The sequence below is a fragment of the Rattus norvegicus genome, chromosome 10 (assembly GCF_021556685.1).
Source record: "Rattus norvegicus strain SHRSP/BbbUtx chromosome 10, alternate assembly SHRSP_T2T, whole genome shotgun sequence".
Taxonomy (NCBI): Eukaryota; Metazoa; Chordata; class Mammalia; order Rodentia; family Muridae; genus Rattus; species Rattus norvegicus.
The window spans coordinates 69,292,471-69,318,158 of NC_141543.1; the positions used below are offsets into that span (position 1 = coordinate 69,292,471).

The window sequence follows — 25,688 nt, forward strand, 5'->3', positions numbered from 1 at the left end:
CATGGCTATACCAGCCCCAGAAGGATCTCCTTTGGTTGCCATTTGGCCCCACCCATGTAGCTCAGTGTTGAGCAGTGTCATGTACAGAGACTACCCTTCGTGCTTTGGGGAAGTGAGCAGAGGTTGGGAAGACCTGGGCTCAAAGCTGAAAGGCAGAATCTTACCTAATGGGAAGCCACTGTCTTTGATGACTAACGGTCTTCTCCAAGCTGACCCAAAGCAGGAGGTTTGTCATTCTTCAAAGTGGAACTGCCCATGAGAGCTAGACCCTGCAGCTGTCTCTTCCTGCCCAAACCGTAAGCTAGTTTCCCTGCTGGAAGCCATACAGGTGAAAGAGATGTATCCCAGAGAAAACTAAGGCTCACTGAACTGCACCAGGGTCCATCTGACTTCCACACTCCTGCCTCACTGTCCCTCTGGAGATAGGAAAGTCTAAGCAAGAAAAGGCTTCCGGGCTGGAGAGATGGCTCAGTGGTTAAGAGCACCCGATTGCTCTTCCAGGGGTCCTGAGTTCAATTCCCAGCAACCACATGGTGGCTCACAACCATCTGTAAAGAGATCCGATGCCCCCTTCTGGTGTATCTGAAGACAGCTACAGTGTGTGTGTATATATATATAATTAATTAATTAAAAAAAATTAAAAAAAAAAGAAGAGGCTTCCACTGACTCCACTGCCAAGAAGCTGTGAGGAGGGAAAGGCTCCATTCTGGCAGCATCTGACCTTGAATAAACCTACAGAAAACTGGATCAACACTCCCCCAAAACTGTCTGCAAGGACCTAACTGGATGCATTAGGAAGCACAGCTCTGAGATCCCTCCAGCTCCATACATCCCAGGATGGGATCCCCAGTGAAGGGATGAATGAATAGTAGCTGGATCTTTAGCCTCTTAATATCCCTAAGCAGTTTGTAGCTCCCAAGAGATGGGTGGGTATGAAGAGTAGGGATCTCCCTGACTGAGCCCCAATCTGGGGGGCAGCAGCTACAGCTCAGCTAGGTAGAAACCCTGGACCCATAGACCATGTGAGTGTGGGCTGCTTGAGGGGCTACTGAAGAGCCTGTCTCAAGATCAGTGTGGTCCACCATGCTTGGCAGAAGTTGAGGCCTTCTGTGTCACCACAGAGCATACTGTCTAGCTAGAGGAGGTTTGACCCTTTTGCTATCCTGGCTGGGACATAAGGCTGTGCTCTGGTTCCCCAGGAAGACACTAGGGGACAGGTCAACAGAAGGCCAGACAGTGGAGGTAGTCGTGACATGCCCCAAACAAGAAGAATCAGAAATTTCTCCAGTACTGCCCACGGGGATCTCTGGAGAATGTGGGACTGAAGACAGAACATTTCCCAAGGGAGAACTCATATGCTGTATTGTCGTTGCATTTATCATAGAGGGCACCATTCCATCTGCCTCACCACAGAATAGGATGTGGGATTGTGACTGGTGACAGGACTACAGATAGTCACAGCCAGGGGCCAGCCACAACCCATGGAAGATGGACAGCGGGAGGAATCTGTCCCCAACCCTGGAGAGAAAGCCTTTTGGCTCTCTGATAATGTAGACCGAGGGCAAGTAGCCTGGGCAGCTCCAGGAGAGGTGTGACCCCACAACCCCCAGGAGACAGCAAGCAGGGTGGTGCCAGCTTATCCCAAGCTTGAGTCTGAGTAACGGCAAGAGCTGGCTTTCCTGCCTTCCTTGTCCAGTGAAGGGAGGGACATGGGACAATCCTGCTCAGTTATCTCTGTATGCCCTAGGCTCTGCCTTTTAGCCAAGACCCACCCCATACTGCTCAGTTCTTTGTGGCCAGAGAGAGGCAGCTACCCAGCTTGGGCCACAGCCTTTAGGATGAGTCTCAGGACAGACCTGGACACTTCAGTGCTGGATGCCAGGGCTAGGGCAGGGTCTTGAGGCTGCTACCAATGACTTGGGGACTTGGGGACCTGGTCCCATCATTCAGCCTCTCGGCTCTGTGAAACTGGAGAGACAGGACTGGAAAAGGCTGCTGCGATGATTAGGGACCAGGGGAGGGGTGTTTGGAACATGGCTGGATTGGTGAGGGCTCTCCTGCATCAGCTCCCCTGGGAATCAGAAAAAGGCAGAGACCCAGGCACTTCCCAGATGGCCTGCTCTGAACTTTCACAAGATTTCCCAGTGGATTTGACACACTTCAGTGAGAGACACTGCCCCAGTATTAGACCTTGCCTGTGGATGGCTTGCCTGCTTCCCATGGTGCAGGTTCTGTGCAGGCTACTGGTAATGTTGGGGCTCCCTGAGCAGGTGGGTGACAAGCCCTGTGTGTGGGTGAGGAGCCGGGGAAGCCAGGTGGAATAGGCTAGGCAGGAGCCTAAGGCACGCACAGAGGTTTGGGCTTGGGTGGGCTCTTGTGATCCCCTTGAAGAAGCAAGGGGTCCCTTCTTACACCAGGAGGGACAACAAGGCCAGGCAGAGGATCGATTCAACCGCGCCCTGACTCCCACTATGCCAAAGGAGGCTGCTTAACAGAAGTCGAGAAGGGGTACCCAGTAGTTACAGAGCAAGGCCATGAGGCAGGAGGAAGCCGGGTGAGCCAGGGGCCAGGCACAATGTGAGTAGATAGACTTTGGGGGATTCCCACCCCAGCATCCTCCTGAGCCCAGGTTTGGGGATCCAGACATTGTAGTTGCACTTACAGGAGGCGGCCAACTTCACCCTAATGAAGTTGGCTGCTCTTAGGTCAGTAGATAGGAAAATGGCCTTCCCCTGTATTGGGTGTCCAGAACTAAGCAGGGACATGGCTCTGCATGGGAGCTGGAACCTGATGGCAGGGCCTGACACAGGAGTGTCCTCTCATCTAACCTGTGCCTGGCATCTCTGGGTTAGATGTAGGCCACAGGGTAGCAGCAGGGAAAGGACTGCCTGAGGACAGTCTGGTTTGCCTCAGCCAGGGTGGCATCTAGAGGAGCTATTCCTTTAAGGGTAGGGACATGAATCGAGGGTCACAGCAGGGCATGGGAACTGGGGACAGGTTAAGGCAGACCCATTGATGTAGCTCCCTCCAAACTGGTGTCAGAGCCGGCAGAGGAGTCCTGAGAGGGGCGACCCTGTAGGAAGCGGATGATTTTCTCGATGGTGGCCTCCTGGTACTCATGAGACCATCTGTGCACATAGAGAACAAAATAGGTCAGAGGGTGAGTAGAGCCCTTGTGGGCCAGGGCCATCTGCTTCACCCAGGTGCTGCTGGTGGTCTTGAACACACACACACACACACACACACACACACACACACACACACACACACACACACACACCACATACAACCCACTGTGGGTTCATGTCTATATGTAGGCCAGGGCAGGCCCAAGATAAGGCAAGGTCTGTGTGTGATAGGGCAGTGAAAAAGAAAGGCGGGCTGAGGGGCTGGGGATTTAGCTCAGTGGTAGAGCGCTTACCCAGGAAGCGCAAGGCCCTGGGTTCAGTCCCCAGCTCTGAAAAAAAAAAAAAAAAAAAAAAGAACCAGAAAGGCGGGCTGAGAATTTTAGAGACAGGACAGAGAGTATGGAGGGAAAGAAGGAAGGAAGGTGGAGGAAGAGAAGGATGACCCAGATCTGTGTGGCTTTAAAGAGCCACAGGTGGCTATGAATATCTTATAGGACAATTTGTCTTATCTAGGTGGGCACTTTATATCAATATCAATTGGCTCTGAGTTTATTGTGTGGACATTTTGTGGGGTGAGAATTTACTGATATAAATCTGATTTATAAATTGCAAGCCTCAAGAGTTTTGATTTTACCAGGTTATAGGAATATTTGTGACAGCTAACTGTGAGATGGGCAGCCACTGCATGGGGCTAGCGTGGCAGCGAAGCACCAAGGGAATTTAACAAGTCAGATGGAAAGATTTCAGGACCGCCGGGCTAGAGAGTAACCAGCAGTGGTGTGGGATGATGCATTTTAAAATATCTAATGCTACACCCCCACCACCACACACACAAGCACATCCGCACACACCACATACACATACCACACACACACACACACACACACACACACACACACACACACACACCATAAGCACACACCACCCATACACCACACACACATACCACACACACACATGTACACACACACACACACCACACACATATCACACACACACACATACACACACATACAAAGACACACACACACACACACCACCACCACCACCACCACCACCACAGTTTCCTCCTTAACTCTCCTCAGAGCTTGAGGCTTACTTGATGCCGTTGAAGGTGAGTACAGCCTGCATATCCTCAGGCAGTGCCTGAGGCTCAGGCCACTCAAAGCCATCAATGATGGGCACAATGTTCTTGCTACAGCTTAAGGCAGTCACGATCTCCTGGAGAAAGAAGAATGAAAAAGGAACTGAGTTTTATCTTGAAAACCCTTGCAAAAGCCCATGCCTTGGATGCTGTCCTCAGCACTACGGGGAAATGGCTGAGAGACTTCAGGAAGTGGGAATTAATTGGATAAAGGAGGGAATGGGGGTGGGATGGGGTTGGGTGGGGATAGGGTTATCCCTGGAAAGGTTTGGTAGAACCTTTCCCCTTTCCTACTCTGTGCCTCTGGCCACTGTCAACATTCCAATTCAGAGCAGGACTCAAGGCAACAGGACCAGTGACCATGGACCAAAAAGTTCGGAAACCATGGGCCAAGGTAAGTCTTCCTCCCTTGTGATGTCCTTGAGTGTTTTGTCACATGGTGAATACCTGGTTAACACAGACACCCTCTCCCCAGTCCCACACAGAAGCCCGGCGGGTATGAGAGGACCCTTAGCCTGAGATGAGTGGGGGGCAAGACACTGGTTTGAAAATTTACCCTGACTTCTCTCAGCTTTCGCAGTATATAAACCTTTAGTCTTTATCCTAGGACAGGCAGGCCTAGAGAGGACCTGTACACAAGTGAACCCTTCCCTTCCCAAGTTGCATTTGGAAATAGAACATACGTCCCAGCAACAGACAGCACACAAGGACAGGTGCCACCACCACCCCTTTGAATACAAGGTCTCTGTTAGGGTTGTGTTGCTGTGAAGAGACACCATGACAGCAACTCTTATTTTAAGAGAACATTTCATTGGAGCTTGCTTACAGTTTCAGAGGTTTGGTCCATTCTCACTCTGGTGGGAACATGGAAGAGTGCAGGCAGCCATGGTGCTAGAGAAGGAGTTGATAGTTCTACAACCAGACCAGCCAGCAGCAGGAGGCTGTGTGCCACATTGGGCATACCTTTAGCATATGAGACCTCCAAGCCAGCCCCCACAGTGACACACTTCCTCCAGCAATGCGACACCTACTTCAACAAGGCCACAGCTCCTAATAGTGCTACTCCCCATGGGCCAAGCATTCCAACCCATGAGTCTGTGGGGGCCATTCCTATTCAAACCATCTCAGTCTCTCCCTGGCCTAGAAGTCACCAGGTACACTAGGCTGGCCAGTGAACCTCAGGGACCATTGTGTGAAAAAAAAATCTGACATCTCATTTCTGGACTTGACGTGGCTCATAGAGTAAAGTTCTACGTCCTTTTGGTAGCCCACAAGGCCCTGTACAGTCATCCACAGCCCACCTTTCAAACTCCACCCCTGCTTTGTCCTCTTAGTCAGAGCTTGCAGCTCCTTCCATTTTCTGCCTCTCTCCCTGCACAGGACCTTTGCGCGTGCTGTGTACTTTGCCTAGAACATGGTTCCTTGCTCCCTTGCCTATATCCACTCATGGTTTTGGTCTGAGCTCAATCAGTACTTCCCAAAGGAACCTGCTTTCACATCTCTGATCAAATCAGGTCTCCTATGCAAATTCCCCAGGCTCTGAGGCTCACGGAACAGTTAAAACTTTAACTAATTCAGGGGTAATTTACTTCATACTTTTCTTCTCTGTGGTGTCACAAGATGATTCAGGGCAGGGGCCACGCCTGTTCTTCATTATTTCTTATCATCTCTCACCAAGCCCTGCTCATAGTCAGCCATTCTTAATCACTGCCTGGACAGATGAATGAATGAATGCAGCAAAACACATAGTAGTGGGACTGCATTCTGAAATAAAAAGATCCAGGTTCACATTGACTACGACTGCTTAATTTTGATTGTTGGCCTTAGTGAGTTAAAAACACTCAGAGGACCAGTGAGATGCCTCAGCTGGTAAAGGTGTTTGCCACAGAGCTTGTCACCCTGAGTTCAGTCCCTTTCACTGTGGAAGGAAAAGAACTAACTCTTTGTGTATTGTTCTTCAACTCTCTGTGTATACACAGAGACACACACAGAGTCACACACAGATACAGAGAAACACACACAGAGACGCACACATACACACACAGAGACACAGAGACGCACACACAGAGATGCACAGAGAGATACACACACACACACACACACAGACGTACACACACACACTAATCTAGGCCATTGGGGAGGTATATTCACTTGGGTATGTGTGAGAATGTTTTAGTGAGGAGTAGTTGAAGGGGGTCGAACTGCCCTGAATATGACTGGCACCATTCCACAGGCTGGGGTCCTAGACTGAATATAAGGGGGGGGGCGGGAAGAAGAAAGCCAGTTGAATGGCAACCTCCCCACTCCTCCCCCATCCAGAGAGGAGAGCTAGCACCTTCCTCCAGCTACTGACAGGAGCTGGTCTTGCTTCCTGGCTTTCACAGCCATGATGGATGAAGCCCCTGCATTGTGAGTCACAATAAACCTTTCCTCCCTCAAGTTTCTCTTTGTCCACTGTTTGGTTACAACCTTGAGAAAAGTAAGGAATATGCAGGATTTCTGACACAGGCTCTGTGACCTAAGGCAAAAATAATGGGCTTTCAAAGTCTGTTTTCTAATATGTAGACCAGGGTTAATGACAGTTAAATGATCTTACTGGATTGCTGTGTGGAATAATGGCTACATCCCACAGCAAGTGATTGGAGCGGGATTTAGTACTTAAAAACTGTGTATATTTAAGGAGCAATTCAGTGGGGTGTGGTAACTCAGGACTGTAACTCTAGCACAGGAGAAGACTAAGGTGAGGAAGATTGTGATTAGAGGCTAGCCTGGGTTATGCATAGCTATACCCTATCTCCAAAAAGGGAAACAAATAAAAATTAAAAACAAATAATGTAAAGTGCAGAGGTAATGCTGTCCCACAGGCTACTCTTCTGGGGACACTACTCGCTGTTAATGTTGACCTGGTAAGCACTTACCGAATGGGTTTTGTCTTCTGAGGGGAACCTCAGGGACGGGACTTTTGGAAGTGCAGTTCACTTGTGGGTTTGTATATTGATTAGCCATTAAATGTGGCTTCCAGGAAGGGAGTATGAAGCCCGAGACAATTAGGCACTGCAAACAACTAAAGAGGATGACAGAGACCTCGGGACAAAATCCAAGGAGCAAGCCATATCTACCACCTGCCTGGGCGTTCCTTCCTCACCAGGCTCAGGGCTGGCGCCCAGGGGAAGAATGTTTATAGCTGCCATCCAGACTGGTCTCTGGAGCCTTGTCATCTGACAGATAATGGGAAGAAATGCCAAAGGGTGGGAGGTGCTTCTCCCCAAGTCCCTCAAACCTGCAGCCCCAGGGGGCTCCAGATTAAGTCTTCTGAGGCTAAGCCCATCCTGGGCTGTGCACATGCACAACAGGTCTGAACTGGCCTGACACTCATAGACAATTCTCATCCCCTCAGAAGGTTGCCCGTCACCCTCCCAGAAGACATCTTCCTGGTCCCATGTCTCCCCCAGGAGCCAGGCTCCAGATTCAGCACCTCTTTTGTAGCCTCTAGGCCTCAGCCCTCTTTCCCACTGCCAACCTGGATGGCACTCCGTGTTTAGCCTCACACTCAGTGCCCTAGCATCTCCCCTTGTATGGTGGCTAAAACTGACTTTCAACTTGACTGGATCTAGTGTTACCTAGGAGACAAACCTCTGGGCACATCTGTAAGGGACTACCTAGATTAGGCTAGCCCTAGCCATGCCTCTGGTGAGGGATTGTCTTGGTTGGGTTAACCGAGGCAGGAAGATTCATCCTAAAAGTGGGTGGCACCGTTTCCTAAACCTCAATCCCAGACAGCACAAAAGGGGAAGGTTGACCAAGAAGCAGAATTAGCCATGCTCTGCCGCCTGACTGTAGATGGAATGTGGCCGGCTGCCCCAAGCTGCTCCTGCCATGCCTTCCCTGCCTTCCCTGCCTTCCCTGCCTTCCCTGCCTTCCCTGCCTTCCCTGCCTTCCCTGCCTTCCCTGCCTTCCCTGCCTTCCCTGCCTTCCCTGCCTTCCCTGCCTTCCCTGCTGTGACGGAACATGATACTTACCTGCAGACTGCGATGAACCCTGCTGTCACTAACTTGCTTCTGCCAGGATCTTATCATAGCAACAAGCCAAGAAACTACCACACCTGACATGGACTCTCTGACCCCTAGGGCGTTGCGTGCAGATTTTACCTTACCTATTTAACACTTTTTCAAACGTGTGTGTGTGTGTGTGTGTGTGTGTGTGTGTGTGTGTGTGTGTATGTGTGTGTTTATGTGTGTGTGTATGTGTGTGTATGCCTATGTGTGTGCGTGTGTGTGTGTGTATGTGTGTGTTTATGTGTGTGTGTGTATGTGTGTGTATGTGTGTGTATGCCTATGTGTGTGCGTGTGTGTGTGTGTATGTGTGTGTTTATGTGTGTGTGTATGTGTGTATGTGTGTGTATGCCTATGTGTGTGCGTGTGTGTGTGTTGGGGGATGGTATTGTGCACTGTATTTAGATACTGATTGCTGTGCCCAGAGATCTGGCTGCAGTCTGGATGTTGGCATTGTCATGATATTTGGAGCATCTCCTGTCTCAAAGATGTGTAGAAATTCATTTCCATCACCTCTGATTGGTTAATAAAGAGCTTATTCAGCCTCTGGCTGGGCAGAAGAGAATAGGGCGGGACTTCCAGTCCCAATGAGGGGTGGCAGGGGTCCCAGGCAAAGAGAGAAAAGAGATTGACCAGGAGGAGAAGGAGCAGAAAGATTGGCCATGAGGTCTCAGTGTGAGAGCAGCCACAAGGACATACATGGAACAGAGCGAACCAGGACCCTCAGATGCAGGTAAAGGAGCAAGTGGCTGGGACGTAGGCAGACATGAGGATTAGAATAGCTGAGTCTAGCATAATTACTGCAGCTTCTTAATAAATTTATTAGGTCGCTATGTATTTGAGAGCTAAAATGGGCTACAGCAGGCAAAGAAAAACCCTGTTGTTACTTGGGGGGACCCAAGAATTCTCTCTCTCTCTCTCTCTCTCTCTGAGTGTGTGTGTGTGTGTGTGTGTGTGTGAGTGAGAGAGAGAGAGAGTGTGTGTGTGTGTGTGTGTGTGTGTGTGTGTACATACATGCAACAACAGCACATGCATGGAGCTCTGAAGACATCTGTACAAAAAACCAGTTCTCTCCTTCTACCATGTAAGATCCAGGACTCAAACGTGGATTGTCAGGTCTGACAGCCGGTGCCTTGACGTGCTGAGCCGGCTCCTGTGGCTGGTCTCCCTCCCTTATACTCTCTATGCTCTGGCGCCATAGCTCTGGCCTAACAAGTGGGATCCTGGTGGATGTGAAGTAGTGAGCTCTCCACAGGGAGTAAAAAGCAACTAACCCGGGGTTGGGGATTTAGCTCAGTGGTAGAGCGCTTGCCTAGCAAGCGCAAGGCCCTGGGTTCGGTCCCCAGCTCCGAAAAAAAGAAAAAAGAAAAAAAAAAAAGCAACTAACCCAACCACATAAACAGAACCCCCCCAGTCCTGCTTTGCAATGCTTGCCAACTTCTTTGGTATAAATACTCCCACCATGGCCAGTTTCAAGCTACCAACATGCGAAGTTCTCTCAACTATCTCTCAGGTCAGCCCCAACATTCTCAGTTCTGTCATGGGGCATGATACAGGTCCTCGGAAACCACAGATTTTAAAGTCAGATCTCAAACCCCAACCTATCTGAGGCCCACACTGTAAGGACGCTGTACCTCTGACCTTCAGCCTAAACTCAGGTCATCGAGTCTATGACACCTTAAAAACAAACAAACAAACAAACAAACAAACAAAACCCAAAACTGTGTGTTTATGTCTGTGTGTGGATATTTCAGGTACCTTCAGAGGCCAGAAGAGGACGTTGGATCCCCTAGAGAGGAAGTTACGGAGCCTGCGCACAGCCTGAGGTAGGTGCTAGGAACTCCAGTTCTCTGTAGGAGCAGCACGTGGTTTTACCATCTCTCCTGCCCCTAACTAGCATTCTTAGTACATTTCTCAAATTCTGCCTCCTCCATGAAGCCTACCCTGATCATCTCAGCCCTGGCGTAGTGCTCACATTAATCAGTGTGGGCAATATTTTATGGTGGTTTTTCTTTTTCAGTTTTTAATTTTAATTTTATTTTAATGAGACAGGGTCTCACTATACAGCCCAACTGACTCCAAACTCACAGAGATCCATCTCTGCCTACCAAGCACTGGGATCAACAGTGTGGACCACCACCACTCGGCTCAAGTGTTATTTTTTCCATGCATTTTTATCTCTCTCCGATCTGTGCAACCCTAGAAATGGATAAGACAGGTCAGTAATTACTACTTTGTAGATGAGAAAACTGAGCTGGGAATTGATTGTGGCTGGGTGCGCAGACCACGAGGGGTGAGGGAAAACCTGGAGCCTTCCACCCCGGGCGATGTGTCAGCACAGAGGCCCAGGTCAGCACCTACCTTGTGCACCCAGTCCTTGCATTCATGGTCCTGCATGCACTTATCCAGCGCTCCCGCAGACAGCACCAGCACAAAATTTCGAGCCGCCATGACACTCTGGATGAGCTTGTCCTCGAATTTGCCGGCCTCCAGCTTCTCCACATCGATGAAGACACTGAAGCCATGCAGCTGCAGGTGCACCTTCAGGAGGCTGCAGGGGAGAGGGTCAACACTTTGGCCTGGCCCCGAACCCCATCCACCTGCCCGCCCCTTCTCACCTGGCCAGCTGGGAACCCGAGTTCCTGCGGTAGCTGATAAAGACATCTGGGGTGTCTCCACTGGGCTTGCCTCCGGTACAGGGCAGCGGGGAATGTAGCATTTCTGGAGCCAAGGAAAGAGACACGGAGGTGAGGGCGGCCCTTCCCCACTACTTACTACGAGGTCTGTCATCTTGGAGACTCGGTCCCTGTCTATTCAAACTTCTCAGGTCTGTCTGGGCAACGTGACTTGCTTCAGAAAGGGTCGTTACTGCTCAGTGAGCCCTGGGCCAGGAAGGATCTAGCTTGAGGACACTGACCTAAATCTCTAGCTTTACCTTCCTTCTGAACTGCAGAGTAGCTTAGCTAGTTGCCCATAAGCACTCCAAACTGAGCCTATGTTAAGCCAATCCCGCTGGTCCTTCTTCCTCTTTCCTACTGGAAACCCAGGCTTCTACCTCAGCTCCTGCCTTACATTTGAGTCGCTAAATGCCGGTACTCTTAAGTTTATAGTAGTGTATATAGTACTATAGCCATCTGAGACACCCACGGTGACTATGAACTGCTGTAAGGGAAGCTGTATTGACTCCGCCTCCTAGATGTCCTCGCTTAACCTAGCCTACATCACAGGGGTCCCATCACATTAGTCTGCAGCTAAGCAAAAGCATCCGATACAAAGCCTGCCGATACAAAAATCCGATCTTCTGAACGCTGTGATGAAAGTGAAAGTGTAGCTGTGCTTCGCATCACCACAAAGGGGAAAAGCTGCAGACTAGGCACAGCGGCTTGTCACCCCAGCACTGGGAGGTGGAGGCAGGAAGATCACAAGTTCAAGGCTAGTCTCAGCTATACAGCAAGTTTAAGACCAGACCGAACTACACAAGACCTTGTCTGATGCACACACACACACACACACACACACACACACACACCACTCACACACACACACACACTCATACACACTCACACACATTCACAAACTCTCACACACATTCTCGCACAGTCTCTCTCACACACTAAGGTAAGTAAATGTAATAAGATAACAAACTGCGTGGGTAGGGAACTCAGCTCAGTGGAGGCGAGCTTGCTCCTCACATGCAAGGCCTCACAGCATATGACACACATACCCCAAAAAAGACGAACAAGTATGAAGAATGTAAAGTGTGCATGTATGGTAGGTGGCCACGCCTGTAGCCCTGGCACTGTAGAACGGAGGAGGGTGGAGAAAGGGATCTCCAGAGCCAACTGTCACCTAGCTTAGCCAGGTGAACTCTGAATTCAGTGAGACCTGGTCTCAAAAAATAAAATAAAATAAAATAAAATCATGCAGTTGGGGCGGCTCACAGCTCGAGCGTAGCACTGGGAGTCAGGCAAGATCTCTGTGAGTTTGAGGGCAGCCTTGATCTGTTTGTGAGTTTCAGGCCAGTGGGGCTGTGTAGTGAGACCCTGTCTCAAAACAAACAAACAACAAACAAACAAACAACAACAAAACAACCAGTGACAAGCAATAGAAGAAGAAGGCACCCCAATATTGACCTTTGGACTCCACATGCATGAACACACATGCAGACATACAAAGGAGCTACACACACAAACAAAATAACAAAATAAAACAGTAGGCTGTGGTAGCTCACGCCTTTGGGCTCAGCACTCAGGAGGCAGAGGTAGCCTGATCTACATAGTGAGTTCCAAGACAGCCAGGGCTGCACAGAAAAACCCTGTCTCAAAAAACCAAAATTAATTAATTAATTAAAAATTAGAACAGAACAAAACAAAAAATGAAGATTTCATGGTTCTTTATTTCCCAGAGTAGCAACTATTTTTGCCTTAGAACCTTATTTTTAAAAAAGAAGAAAAGAGGGCTGGAGAGACGGCTCAGTGGTTAAAAGCACTGACTGCTCTTCCAGAGGTCCTGAGTTCAAATCCCAGCAACCACATGGTGGCTCACAAACATCTGAAAGAGATCTGATGTTCCCTTCTGGTGTATCTGAAGACGGCTACAGTGTACTCATATATATATAGAATAAATAAATCTTAAAAAAAAATTTAAAAAAGAAGAAAAGAGGGTTGGGGATTTAGCTCAGTGGTAGAGCGCTTTCCTAGGAAGCACAAGGCCCTGGGTTTGGTCCCCAGCTCCAAAAAAAGAACAAAAAAAAAAAAAAAAAAAATCTTAGCTGGATGAGATGCCGCATACCATTAGTCTCAGCTCTTGGGAGGCAGAGGCCAGTGGATCTCCGAAGTTCAAGGCCAGCGAGCTCCAAAACTACACAGAGAGATTCTGTCTCAAAAATGAATGAAATCAAGGCAAAGAAAGAACAGCAACAAAAGGAATCCTGGAGTTACAGAAGCTGCAGCTGAAAGCAGGAGAAACAGTCCCTGTTGCCGTGGAGGTGCTTGGTTTGTTCTTGCCTAGTGGACGGATAAAATGAAATGAAATGGATTCATCTTCTAATAATATCCATAATTAACACCCGCACACATTTGTCTGTTGAGGATGCAGAAAAATATATGGGCTCAAATCCTAGTTGTCATTTAATGGCTTTTATAACCTTGGAAAATGTATTCAGATTATTTTTTTCATTTTATTATCTCTAAAATTAAAACCTATGATGGAAATATTCAGTTACAAGCTTTTCAAAACAACTTGAGCTGGATACTGCCATGTTTAAATCCCAGTGCTCAGGAGACAGAGGCTGGCAGATTTCTGTGAATTTGAAGCCAGCCTGGTCTACAAATTGAGTTCCAGGACAGAGAAACCCTGTCTTAAAAACAATAACAACAACCACAAAAACCCAAAACCCCCACAAAAACAAACAAACAAAAAGCAGAGAGAGAGAGAGAGAGAGAGAGAGAGAGAGAACAGGATGGAGTGCCACACAGTGGTGCCTGGGGAGGTCAGAGAGCAGCTTGTGGGAGCGTCTTCTCTCCGATGATGTGGGTCATGGAAATTGATCTCAGGTCATCAGGCTTGGCGACAAGAGCCTTTACCCCCCTGAAACATCTCAGCAGCCCTAAGAACCTCTTTTGATTCTTTTTTTTTTTTTTTGGTTCTTTTTTTTCTGGAGCTGGGGACCGAACCCAGGGCCTTGCGCTTCCTAGGCAAGTGCTCTACCACTGAGCTAAATCCCCAACCCCTACCTCTTTTGATTCTTTAAAAGGTTTTAAAAGTTAATTTAAAATACTGAACTTCCACAACATAGAATGGTCATAAAATAATTGGGTTATCCACTTTGTTTTGTTTTTTTTTTTTTTTTTTTTTGATTCTTTTTTTCGGAGCTGGGGACCGAACCCAGGGCCTTGCGCTTCCTAGGCAAGCGCTCTACCACTGAGCTAAATCCCCAGCCCCTTGTTTTGTTTTTTGAGACAGGATCAGTTTACATAGCCCTGGATAGCCTTGGACTCCATCGTATACCAAGTTCACCTTGAAGTTTTAGCAATTCTCCTGTCTCCACCTCCCACATGCTGGGGGTTACAGGTGTATACCTCACACTCAGTTATGAAGATATATGTTAAAAGCTTACTACAAGGTCTTGAGAGACGACTCAGAAGTTAAGAACACTGGCTGCTCTTCTAGTGGACCCAGATCCAGTTCCCAACACTCATATGGTGACTCACAACCATTTGTAATTCCAGTTCCAGGGGCTCTGATGCCCTTTTCTGGTTTCCCTAGGTATCAGGGGCTCATGGGGGTATACATACACACACACACTCATGCACATAAAATAAAAATCAATCTTTTAAAAAACATGACTGACGGGGTTGGGGATTTAGCTCAGTGGTAGAGCGCTTGCCTAGCAACCACAAGGCCCTGGGTTCGGTCCCCAGCTCTGAAAAAAAAAAAAAAAAAAAAAAGAAAAGAAAAAACATGACTGGGGGGCTGGGGATTTAGCTCAGTGGTAGAGCGCTTACCTAGGAAGCGCAAGGCCCTGGGTTCGGTCCCCAGCTCCGAAAAAAAGAAACAAACAAACAAAAAAAAAAAACATGACTGGGATATATAGTTAATATATATACATATACATACATATATACATATATATGGCTAAAGAGCAAATTGTTCCGTGGAAATAAGTCAGTAAGAAAAGGGAGCTGCCCCCGAGGCTCTGCTCGGACATACCACCAGAACTCAGACTTCATAAAATGTTGGATATATGATAACGCCACGCCCTTAGTCCCACCCCAGACCACAAATGTCCCACCAATAATACTCACGTACTATCCTACCTCTCCTAACACTTGCTCAAGCTGCCCCTGCCTGGCTGTCCTTCCTGTTCTCCCTGCCCTCACATATCCCTTAAAACCTGGACAATCCCTCCTCCCAAGTCTGAACCTTGGTGACCAAGACAGGCAGTGATTCCTCTGGGCTCCCATGAGTCCTGGGAATGCTTCCTCCTGTGGCCACCTGCTGACTGTATCCTTACTCTTGTTCTGGTACCCATCTCCGGCGGAGGACTCCTTATGGACAAAAGGAAGCAGACTCATCTTTACACCCTCAGAGCCCAGTCTAACCCAGCCAGATGCTCACTCCTCAAGGGAGGCTCTGCATCTCCAGCCTGGTCCTCCCCTCCCTTTCAGGATTGGAACTGGAGCGGGTTTCCCAGGTGTGCTCACTTACCTCTGGCTGCAGAGAGGATGCGCGTGCGATGCACCCCCAGGCGGATGCCACAGTCCTCCAGGAGCTGCTGCTCTGACACGCGGTGCAGCAGGGAGCGGTCCAGGCCGCAGCTGACCAGGCCATAGGTGTACTGGCGGAAGCGAGGATCCAGGCTGCCCAGCCAGTCTGCTAGGTTGCTGCGGTCGCAAGTAGCATAGCTGGCGAAGGTCTTGAGCTCCGTGAGCTCCCTAAAGAACCTGCCCGGGAGGTAAAAGACTATGAGGTTCTGATGCTAAGGGTGCTAAAGATGAACCTGGTGGCAGGGGCTAAGACCCAACTGGATTAGACTGGCTGGGGGCTCCTTACCTCTTGCGGGTGATGCTTGATTTCATGCCTAGGTCTGTCTGGAGTTCTTCATCTGTGAGTCGTAGAAGCAAATCACCATCTACCTGCTGATCCTGGGGGAGGGGGAGGTGTGAGGAAGGCTCACCCCTCGACCCCAAGATGCAAGGGGGAAGAACAGGAGGTGGTAGTGGAGGCTGATGGGACCCCGAAGGTGGCTGAACGCGGGTTTCCCACTACTAAAAGGCCACCTTGGAGAAGCTGGCCTGAGGCCTATAGGGCACCCGGACACCTGTGCTCAGGACACCCCCCAGAGGCTGCGCGACCCTCGGGGATGCTCTCTTTCGATAAAGGGGAAGGTGGCTGCCCACAGCTCTACCCGAAAGTTCTCGCAGTACTGGGAGAAGCCGATCTGCTGCAGCCAGGTCTGGACCTCAGCCTCCTTCCAGCTGGCCACGCAGGGTAGGATGCGCCTTGGCACCTCCTCGCCCAATAGGCGCAGCGCGCGCTTGGCCAGCGTCGACGTGGTGCCATTTGTGGAGTAAGAAACCAGGCGTTTCAGGCTCTGGATGGCGCCGATGTCGCTGAATACCTAGGAAGGAAGATGGATAAGGGCGCCTGAGGTTCCCAGCTCCCCAGCTGCCACCAAACGTGGCATCTCCTGCCTCTTCTCAATGAAGGCCCACCAACTGCCCTAGCCTTCATCACTAAGTCACCCCTTCTACCCCCGTCCCTACCTGATTAGTAGGACCTCCAACTTCCATGCCTATACACCCTAGGAAGAAGTCTGTAGTTCTCAATATGGCCGCGAGGTGGCAGTGGACCTCCACACTCCCAGCTCCCGCATCTGTGGAGTTCCTAAACCTAAGGGTTCTTTTAGCCTGATTGGAATCCCACTACTTCATGGAAATCCAGTTTGATCAATAACTCCTCCATGTATTTCGCTTTGATTCCACACCTTCAGTTGGCCCTACTACCACACTCTGAATGTCCCTGTCACTAGTTGATCATGGACTGCCAGTTGAGGACATGTCTTAGTCACCACATGGAGTGGGACTTATATGTCTTTGTTACACTTCATTCATTTGTCCTTGATGAGAAAGGGCCGAGAAAGCTAAGGGTCAGTGTTGCTGTGTAGTGCAAACCAGAGGTCCCCTCCCTGTTCATCGCTGTCACCAACTCCCAAGGGACCCCAGAGTAATATAAAAAGATTGACAGTATAGTGACAATCTTAAACCTGTACTATTTTAAGAACAAAACCCACAAGCTCTTTGTAATGAAACTCGCTAATCCCATGAGAAGGGCAAGTGCCGGTGATGTGGTCTGACTCCCTCAGTTTTCCAGAAAAGTAAAAACATGGCCCAGAGGAAGGAAGCCAGTTGCCCAAGGTCACACAGTAAGTCAAAGAAAGTGCTGTGGTTTAGATCTCGGGCATGGGTACTCTCTGTGACTCAGATGACCCTTATTTAGCTGATACACTGAGGTTCTACCCCAAGGCTCTGTCTCCAGCTCTTTTCCATATTGTAGATGCAGGTGAGGTAACTGCCCACTGAAGATATTCCCAACTGGATATCTGCTGGGCACCCCAAATTCAACACAGCCTACTAGTCTCCCCCTTTCACTGCGATCTCTTACCCAGTTTACCTCCTCATACTCATGGCCAAGGGCAACTTCAGCCCCTGCTCCCTTTTCTAAGGATCAATCCTTTCTCTGTCTATTGGATACTACTGTCCACACCCCTCCTTTCTTCCACTTTCTCCCCTTCTTCCTGCTTTTGTTTGCCTGTTTGTTTTGTTTTGTTTGCCTTTCTTCCTGCTTTCGTTTGCCTGTTTGTTTTTGAGACGGGGTCTCTCTGTAGCTTTGGTTGCCCTGGAACTTCCTCTGTAGACCAGTCTGGCTTTGAACTGGCGAAGCTCTGTCTACCTCTAACTCCAGAGCGCTGGGATTAAAGGCATGCTTTACTACCACCTGGGTCCTTCCTCCACTTTCTTAGTTTGTCTCCCAATATCCACAACAGCCTAGAGTTACCCTTGTCACACCCACATCTATAGCAGCCAGGTTGATCTTTGTAAACATCAAGGCTCTCAGGGCTGAAGAGATGGCTCGGCAGTTAAGAGCACTGGCTATTCTTCCAGAGGATACGGGTTTAATTCCTAGCACCCCCATGGCCACTCACACCTGTTTGTAACTCCAGTTTGAGAGCACCAAAGCACCAGTACCTTGGTCTTTCCCTGTAGGCTTTTGATGGCAGCCTCGGCGCACAGGTAGAAAGCCCCTATGCACTGAGCCTCCAAACGCGACGAATCGAGCAACAGCACCAGGCTCTGCAGGTCGTCTGGTCCACGACCCTGGCTTGTGTCACTGGCATCCACCAGGCAACGAGCGAAGCGGCCAGGATCCAGCGATGCCACCAGCGGCTCGACGAGCGCCAACGTGCCTGAGTGCTCGACCTCGCGTTCTACCTCCTTGTTGGTAGCCAACACGGCCACCGCCAGGCAAGCATGCAGCCGCAGCAACTCGTCCTCTTTGGAGAAAGCGAGCGGGAAGAGCCACTCGGCGGCGCGCTTCTCCACCATGCACCGCTGCACAGTCTGGCCCCCGTGCAGCGCGCAGTTTGCCAGCGCCAGCGCGCAGTGGCGCAGTAGCGCTGGGTCTGTGCGGCGGCACCAATACAGCACCGCGTCGAGGCCTCCGGCCGCCACCAGCCGCTGGCAGGTCTCCTCCGAGTGCTTGAACATGTGCTCCAAGATGCCCGCCACGCTCCGTGCCAGCTCCACAGGCTCGCGTTCCTTCGACAGGTTCAAGATCACGCCTAGGCCGATGCGCGCTACGCGGTCCCTGCCGAGAAACAGAAGGAGAACGTCCTGTGACTGCAGTCTCCTGAGTTTGACTTTCTCATGGAAGCCTGGTCCGATCTCTGGGCCTCACGAGTGTCGTAAAAGACATGGTGGGCAGTATTATTACCCTTTCTGTTCTGATCTTGACTTCTGTCTCTTTGATTATCAGGAAGCACTAGCCTGGACACAGCCACCACCTCCTCTACTCTCTCTCCAAACAGGGTTGAATGCTTTTAACTCTATGGGAGATCCCTAGGCCTTCCTGGGCCCTTCTCTTCTGCTTGCTTTCTTTCTTTCTTCCTTTCTTCCTTTCTTTCTTTCTTTCTTTCTTTCTTTCTTTCTTTTTTTTTTTGTTGTTGCTGTTTTTGTTTTTTGCTTTTTTTTAAAAGATTTTTAAAATTTTATATATGTGAGTACACTGTCAATGTCCTCAGACATACCAGAAGAGGGCATCAGATCCCATTACAAATGGTTGTGAGCCACCATGTGGTTGCTGGGAATTGGAACTCAGGACCTCTGGAAGAGCAGCCAGTGCTCTTAACCACTGAGCCATCTCTCCGTCCTTCTAATGCTTTCTAATTGCAAACATAAGACACCTCGTTTCTCGACTTCAGTCTCCCCATCTCATAATGGGAAAATAATACGTAGCTTATAAAAGTATTATCAGGACTATTACAATATTCCACAGAGGTAGGAGAAATGGTCAGTCATTCTGAGTGCTTGCCGCTCTTGGAAAGAGGTCCAGAGCTCAGCTCCCACATCAGGCCACATGGCTCACAACTCCTGTAACTCCAGTTCCAGGGAACCTTTGCTCTCTTCTGGTCTTGTAGTGCACCTACACACACAGGCACATACACATACACCCATGGACGAAAATAAATCATTAAAAGATAATCCATAAAACGCACTTGGGACAGAGCTGTCACAATGTGAATTTGTCATTTGACGTATTACTAGAAGTGCACCACTTTTAACCTTGCCTCTGAATGACTCCTCCCTTCATGTTTCATGACTGATGCGTGCTTACTTACTCACTTGGTGAATGTTTTGAGGACCTACTGTGTGCCCAAGTTGGTACTAGAGAGGTTGATGTTAAACAGTGATTAAGCCTGACTGTATCTTACTCAGCCCCAGCAAATAAGGCCAGCCATGAGCAAGCAACCAATGAATGTCCCAGTTCACTGTAGTAAGGCACCATGCTAGCAAACTAGATGACGTCATGGAGGAGGGATGTGTCTATGGAGATTTTTATCTTGGAAATAACATTGAGAAACCTGCCTGCAAATAGTTAAGAGCAGAGCCGTGTGTGTGTGTGTGTGTGTGTGTGTGTGTGTGTGTGTGTGTGTGTGAGAGAGAGAGAGAGAGAGAGAGAGAGCGAGCAAAGGGTCCTGACACTGATGAGTTCCTCTGTTTGAGAAGGAAAAAGGAGGCCAGAGATAAACACAATATCTAGCATCAGCAAGGAAAAGGAGAAAATCAAGAAGGGGTTTACTAATGCATAGAGTATGTGTAAGTAAATATTCAAACCAACCAAATGCATCAAATTCAATAGAAAATGGGCAGAGTCTTAGACAATATAAAGGAGAAAGTCTATATATTAGCAAACAGAAAGAGACACTTCAACCTTCTGGTAGTCAGAGGTTGGTACTCGGAATAGACTTTGCCTAGCCGGTTGGCTAACACAGGGCTGGAGGGTTGTGAAAGTCCTGAAGCACTGGGGGAGGGGTGCCCACTGGGTGAGTTACGTCATTGTAATACGAAGATCTTTTTTTTTTTTTCATTGTTGTTTTTGTTTGTTTCTCGACAGGGTTTTCTCTGTGTGGCCCTGGCTGTCCTAAAACTCAGTAGGTAGACGGGCTGGCCTTGCACCAGTATGTAACTTGAAGGATCTTATGACCATAACATAAAGTTGGAAAAAGAAACATAGTGTACTATATAATACAGCATCATTTATGTAAATTAAGAACACCTGTACTCAAAACAATCCTGAAGGTTTTACCGAGTTGGACACAGTAACAAATCTGTAATCTCATCTACTCAAGAAATTGAGAACTACTCTGGAAGTGGTAGCACAGGCCTTTAATCCCAACACTCCAGAGGTAGAGGTAGATGGATCTCTTGGGCTCCAGACCAGTCAGGTCTAAAGAGTGAGTTACAGGACAGCCAAAATTACACAGAGAAATCCTGTCTCAAAACAAAACAAAAACCCACAAACAAAATAAAAGAAGTTGAGAATTGAAAGCTCAAGGCCTGTACTGTCATGAGTTGTAGTCTGGTTTAGGTAATTTATAGAGTCCTTGTCTCAAACAGATGGACAGACAGACAGAGAGACAGACAGACAGGCTTGGAATGCAGGTCAATGGCAATGTGCTTGTTTAACATGTATAAGGTCCTGAATCCAATCTGTAGCATCACAGAAAAAGAAACAAAGGTCTCTCTCACCAGATACAAGAAACACATTTAATGGTTGTTTAGGGATTAGGTCAGAAGGACGGTTGGGACATGAGCCAGGAGAAGAGGATCTTCCATTGCAGACACAAGTACATGCAAGCATAGGCTTGCAGCTTTCAGAGAGTGGGTACCCCTGGGGAGCTAGCCGCACTAAAGCAGAGGGTCCAAAGAAAGTGGGGAAGAAATACATCCTGGCAGTCTTTTCAACTCCCGCAGGGTGTCTGCACTTTATCTTTGGAACCAACAGGAAGCCACTCAAGAGCTTTGGGAAAGGAGTATCCAGTTCTGGTTTAAGCTTGAAGAAACTGGCTGCTGCAAGGAGGATATGCCTGAGGCAGTTCCTGAAGGCCTGCGGCTAGCAAGCAAGCTGCGTATTCAAGGTAGGGGCAAAAACTTCCTGTCTCACTTACTTCAACAAATAGTGACTTCCCCTAGTCAGGTTACTTCCAATGACAGAATTCTTGCTCTGTGGATGTCACAGTGACCACAGTGCCTGAAACTTTGTGTACCGTGCAGAGTCTGGCTAAGTCCTGGACATGCAGTTAGTTCAGCAAAGTTTTTTGCTGACCTCATCACTCAGCCTCTCTATAGCCAACCTGCAAATGGACAGACAAATGGGTCTGAACTATCCAACCACCCCGGATTCTAGAACTCAAGCACCCCTTTTACCAAGGAAGAAAGCTAAGGTCAAACAGGAGTCATGGCATGCCCAAGGTCACAGAGTTTCTTCATCTTGACTTTGAACTAGGTAAACTCCTAGGCTATTCGGGCTAGAATGTGCATAAGAAATCATCTCAGGACTGGAAAGTTGGTTCCCTGGTTAGGAGCACTGGTTGCTCTTCCAGAGGACCTGGTTTCAATGTCCAGAGCCCACTTGGTGGCTCATGATCCTCTCTAACTCCAGTTCCATGGGTTCTAACATCCTCTTCTGACCTCTATGGGTACTGCACATACATGGTACACAGATATATATGCAGGCAACACATTCCTACACATTAAAAAAAATAAAGCCATCTTACCTAACACATTTTCAGAGGACTAGCCTCGGGCCCAGTGAAGTGAAAGGCTTACTCTGGAACATCAGTTCACAGCTGGAACCTTATTCTGACCTCTTAGTCTTAGCCTCCAGCCCTCATCTTTTCCTATGCCCAGACACCTTCCTGAAGTTCAATCTATGTATGGTTGTGAAAACTGTAAATTCACTTCCCAATTCTGTTCTCTGAGATTGTGAGTCTAATGGAATGGCCACAATCTTTGTAGATTCACAGGCTTACTTTCAAATCCCAGCTGTCAAGTAAGGAAATATATATATATATATATATATATATATATATATATATATATATATATAAAATTTTTTGCATATATGCAAATATATACATGTATGTGTGTATGTATTCATGCAAATGCTTGTATGTGCCCCGCCCCTCTCTGGAAGGAGATACTAAAAGCTTGTTCAGTGGTTTTCCTCCAAAGAGGTTTTGTTGAGAACTTTAACATTGTACCACGTGTTGTACACCTTTGCGTTTTGAATTTATGTGTAATAGTTTTCTTTCTTTATATTAAAAATCGTCTCCTCTATTATTCATCCACTATTTAGAGGAAGCCACTTATCTTCCTCAGTATATTCATTCTGTCCCCCTGGTGGAGTGGCCCTGTGATTTTAGAGGGCCGCTAGCTAGAAGTGCCCTCACTGGGTATTATGGGACCAGAGTTGAAGAGCCCCACACTGTTGACAGTTCAGGGGTGAGAGCCAGTGAGCTAGGATTCTGGGAAATGGCTGGAAGCAACAGCACCCTGGGGACATCCAGAACCGCCAGAATGGGATGACAAAAAGAGGCATCGAGGAGCCTGACTGATGGAGGATAAACACAGATCCTCCCGTGGTCCCTTTCTCTCTCTCCCTTCCAGTCTTGTCCCTGATGGCTGAGTGCAGAGCTCATGAGTTTCTGGGGGAAAAAAACCGAGAGGGATAGCGGGCCTTGTGCCCTGTCCTTGGTCCTGAAAGGTATCCGCCTTTGTTTGGGGATTTACAGAGATTACTCTCTCAGAGCTGTCGATAAGCGAGGATAGTCATTTTCATTCTTGAAAACGTGTTGGCATGTTTGCGTCATGCTTCCTGCACCCACTGTCCACAGGTACCACCAGTTCTGGCTTCCTGACCCACATACCAAACCCACACCAGCCAAACTGGGCCCCGACACACTCAGCAAGCACCCGCTCCATTTTCCAGTTCTCCCTATTCACTGCCTATCTCAATCAGGACAGCGGATGTTGGGTGAGAGGGGTTAAGCAAGCAGAACCCTACCTTGGGTCTCCCAACCTAAATCGTTGTTTGTGTACTTTTGACAGTTGTATAATCCCCACATATCAAAGGTGATCGAAAATGCCAGAGAAACACCCCTCGCTCATCCCCATGACACTTGTGAGGGCTGGATGCTCAAAGTGATTCCTCCAAAAATTCTGAGCTGAGAGCCTGAGATTTCCTCGAGAATTAGGAGTGTGACAGCCTGTTTTGCTCTGGCACCGGAAGACCGAGAGAGTGAGCCCTCCAAAGGCTTCATAATAGTTCAAGGAAGGTCCCAGGAAGTAGGCAAAGGAGAAGCAGCCAAGCATAGTGTTTCCATATAAGAAGAAGGGAAGATACCTCAGTTTTCTCTGCCCCTACCATTTCATCCCAGCAAAAAACTTTCTGTTCCTGATCAGACGCTGCAGAATGAGGTCATGGCTGGCCTGATGAGAGGGTAGCACACAGAAAGGCACCCAGATGCAGGGGAGAACTATGGGCTTAGGGCGAAATCAGCAATGGGATGCCATCTCCAACCACCTCCACTGCCTTGGCCGCCCCACACCTCACGGCGTTCTCCCTCACCGGTTCTCAGCCACCAGGATCTGCTCCAGCAAGCGCGCGGCCTGCACGCGGGTCTCTAGCTCCGGTGCCTGAAGCAGCCGCAACAGCAAGTCGAGGCCACCGTCCAGACGTATAGCATCGCACAAACCTTGGGCCACCTCGCGGCCCACGGCCGGCAGCAGCCAGGCTTCCTCTACCAGCTGGAAGACCTCGGCGAGGCCCGCGCCCACCGCTTGCGCCGCGCTTGCCTGTTTCAGCTCGGACAGCGCCTGCTGCAGCTCCGGCAGCGAACGCTCCAGCGCGCCTTGCACCTCGGTGCCCACCCCGGGCGACACTTCGCGAGACCCGCGACCGCCCGCAGCCCACCATGGGCTGGTGCCGCCACTCCGATCCGGTCCCGGTACTGTCAGCCGATCGGCGCCCGGCCGTGGGCCCGACATGATGAAGAAGCGGCACAGTTTGTAGGCGGAGAAGAGCAGCGTCAGGACCATGGGCGCTGGGCAGCAGGGGACATGCCAGGCCTTGGAGGGCCGGGGCCTGGCGCAGCGACCCCGGCCTTGGGAGGAGAAAGCGAAAACCAGGACCTGGTAAGAGCTCTGGGCTATAAGTTTAGAAGCAGAGGGAGGAGGGCAGCTCGGGGACTCAGCGGCTTAGAAAGGGGATGCAGGGAGAGAAGCCTGAACCGGACGCGGGAGGGTATAGATGCGGGAGCCCGGAACAAAGCGCAGCTCCAGTCTCTAGCACGGCGGAGCTGAGATGCTCAACAGCAACCACGCCTCTGAGTAGCGGAGTCAAGGACTAGATGCCCCACCTCTAGGTCTCGTAGGCTCCGCCCCCGCCGCAGGCGTAAGACCCATCCCAGGTCTCCAGTCACGCCCACACCTGGCTCCGCCTCCTCTCCCTAGTCTCCCCTTTGTGGTGAGTAAGATGTAGTAGAAAGGGCTGTGAAGAGCTGTCCTCCGTTTCCCACTGCTCGCTCTTCTCGCCCCCTCCCTCCCCCGGTAATGTGGTAGCAAGCTGGCTGAATGTATGCCCGTCCCCTCTGGATGGTTAAAGAGTCGCAGTTGAGATTCTTAAAGTCCTTTAATGCCATTTAGGCTTCACGCGTCTGTAGGGAGGAAAATTTCGTGTTTCATTTTGCCGCTGAGACTACTGCAGTCCATAGAGAGGTGACACGAAAGGCACGCCCACCTATGATTACAGAACAGAAAACTTAGGGGCTTCAGAAGCGTGCCGGTGCCTGACATTTGGCCCCAAACCTGACACTCCACACCAGTGAGCGTTTTCTTTATAGAGGGATCACACTTAGAGTCTAAAAAGTATGCCCAATGCGTCCATTTTTAATAAATGAGGTCATGGAAGGTGGGTCCAGGAGGGTCCAGTGAGGATCCATGGTTTAGTGGAAGCCTCATGAATGGGATCTGGGACTTTAAGAGCACTAGTTCTTGCAGAGGATCCGGGTTTGATTCTCAGCATCCAATGGCAGCTCATAACTGTTCAAAACTCCAGTTCCAGGGGATTCAAAGCCTTCGTCTGACCTCCACAGACACAAGGCATGCATGTGGTGCACAGATGCACCCATGAGCAGACACTTATACACAAAACATAGAAGAAAGAAATCTTAAATTTTAAAAAAAGGAATGGACTCTGGCCTGAAGCATTAGAATTCATTACTTCCTATGCTGTGACACCCAG

At 49.2% G+C, this 25,688-nt stretch overlaps 1 protein-coding gene across 1 annotated transcript; it reads right to left on the reverse strand.

The window, feature by feature from the left end:
- Nucleotides 1–1,261: 1,261 nt before the first annotated feature.
- On the reverse strand, nucleotides 1,262–24,611 carry Sarm1 (sterile alpha and TIR motif containing 1). The gene is given in 9 exon segments (NM_001105817.1): nucleotides 1,262–3,128; nucleotides 4,228–4,349; nucleotides 10,686–10,875; nucleotides 10,943–11,045; nucleotides 15,534–15,769; nucleotides 15,879–15,970; nucleotides 16,234–16,446; nucleotides 18,074–18,692; nucleotides 24,015–24,611. Coding segments are annotated over 9 exon segments (2,175 nt in total). The 5' UTR covers nucleotides 24,485–24,611; the 3' UTR covers nucleotides 1,262–2,998.
- Between the last annotated feature and the right edge of the window lie 1,077 nt (nucleotides 24,612–25,688).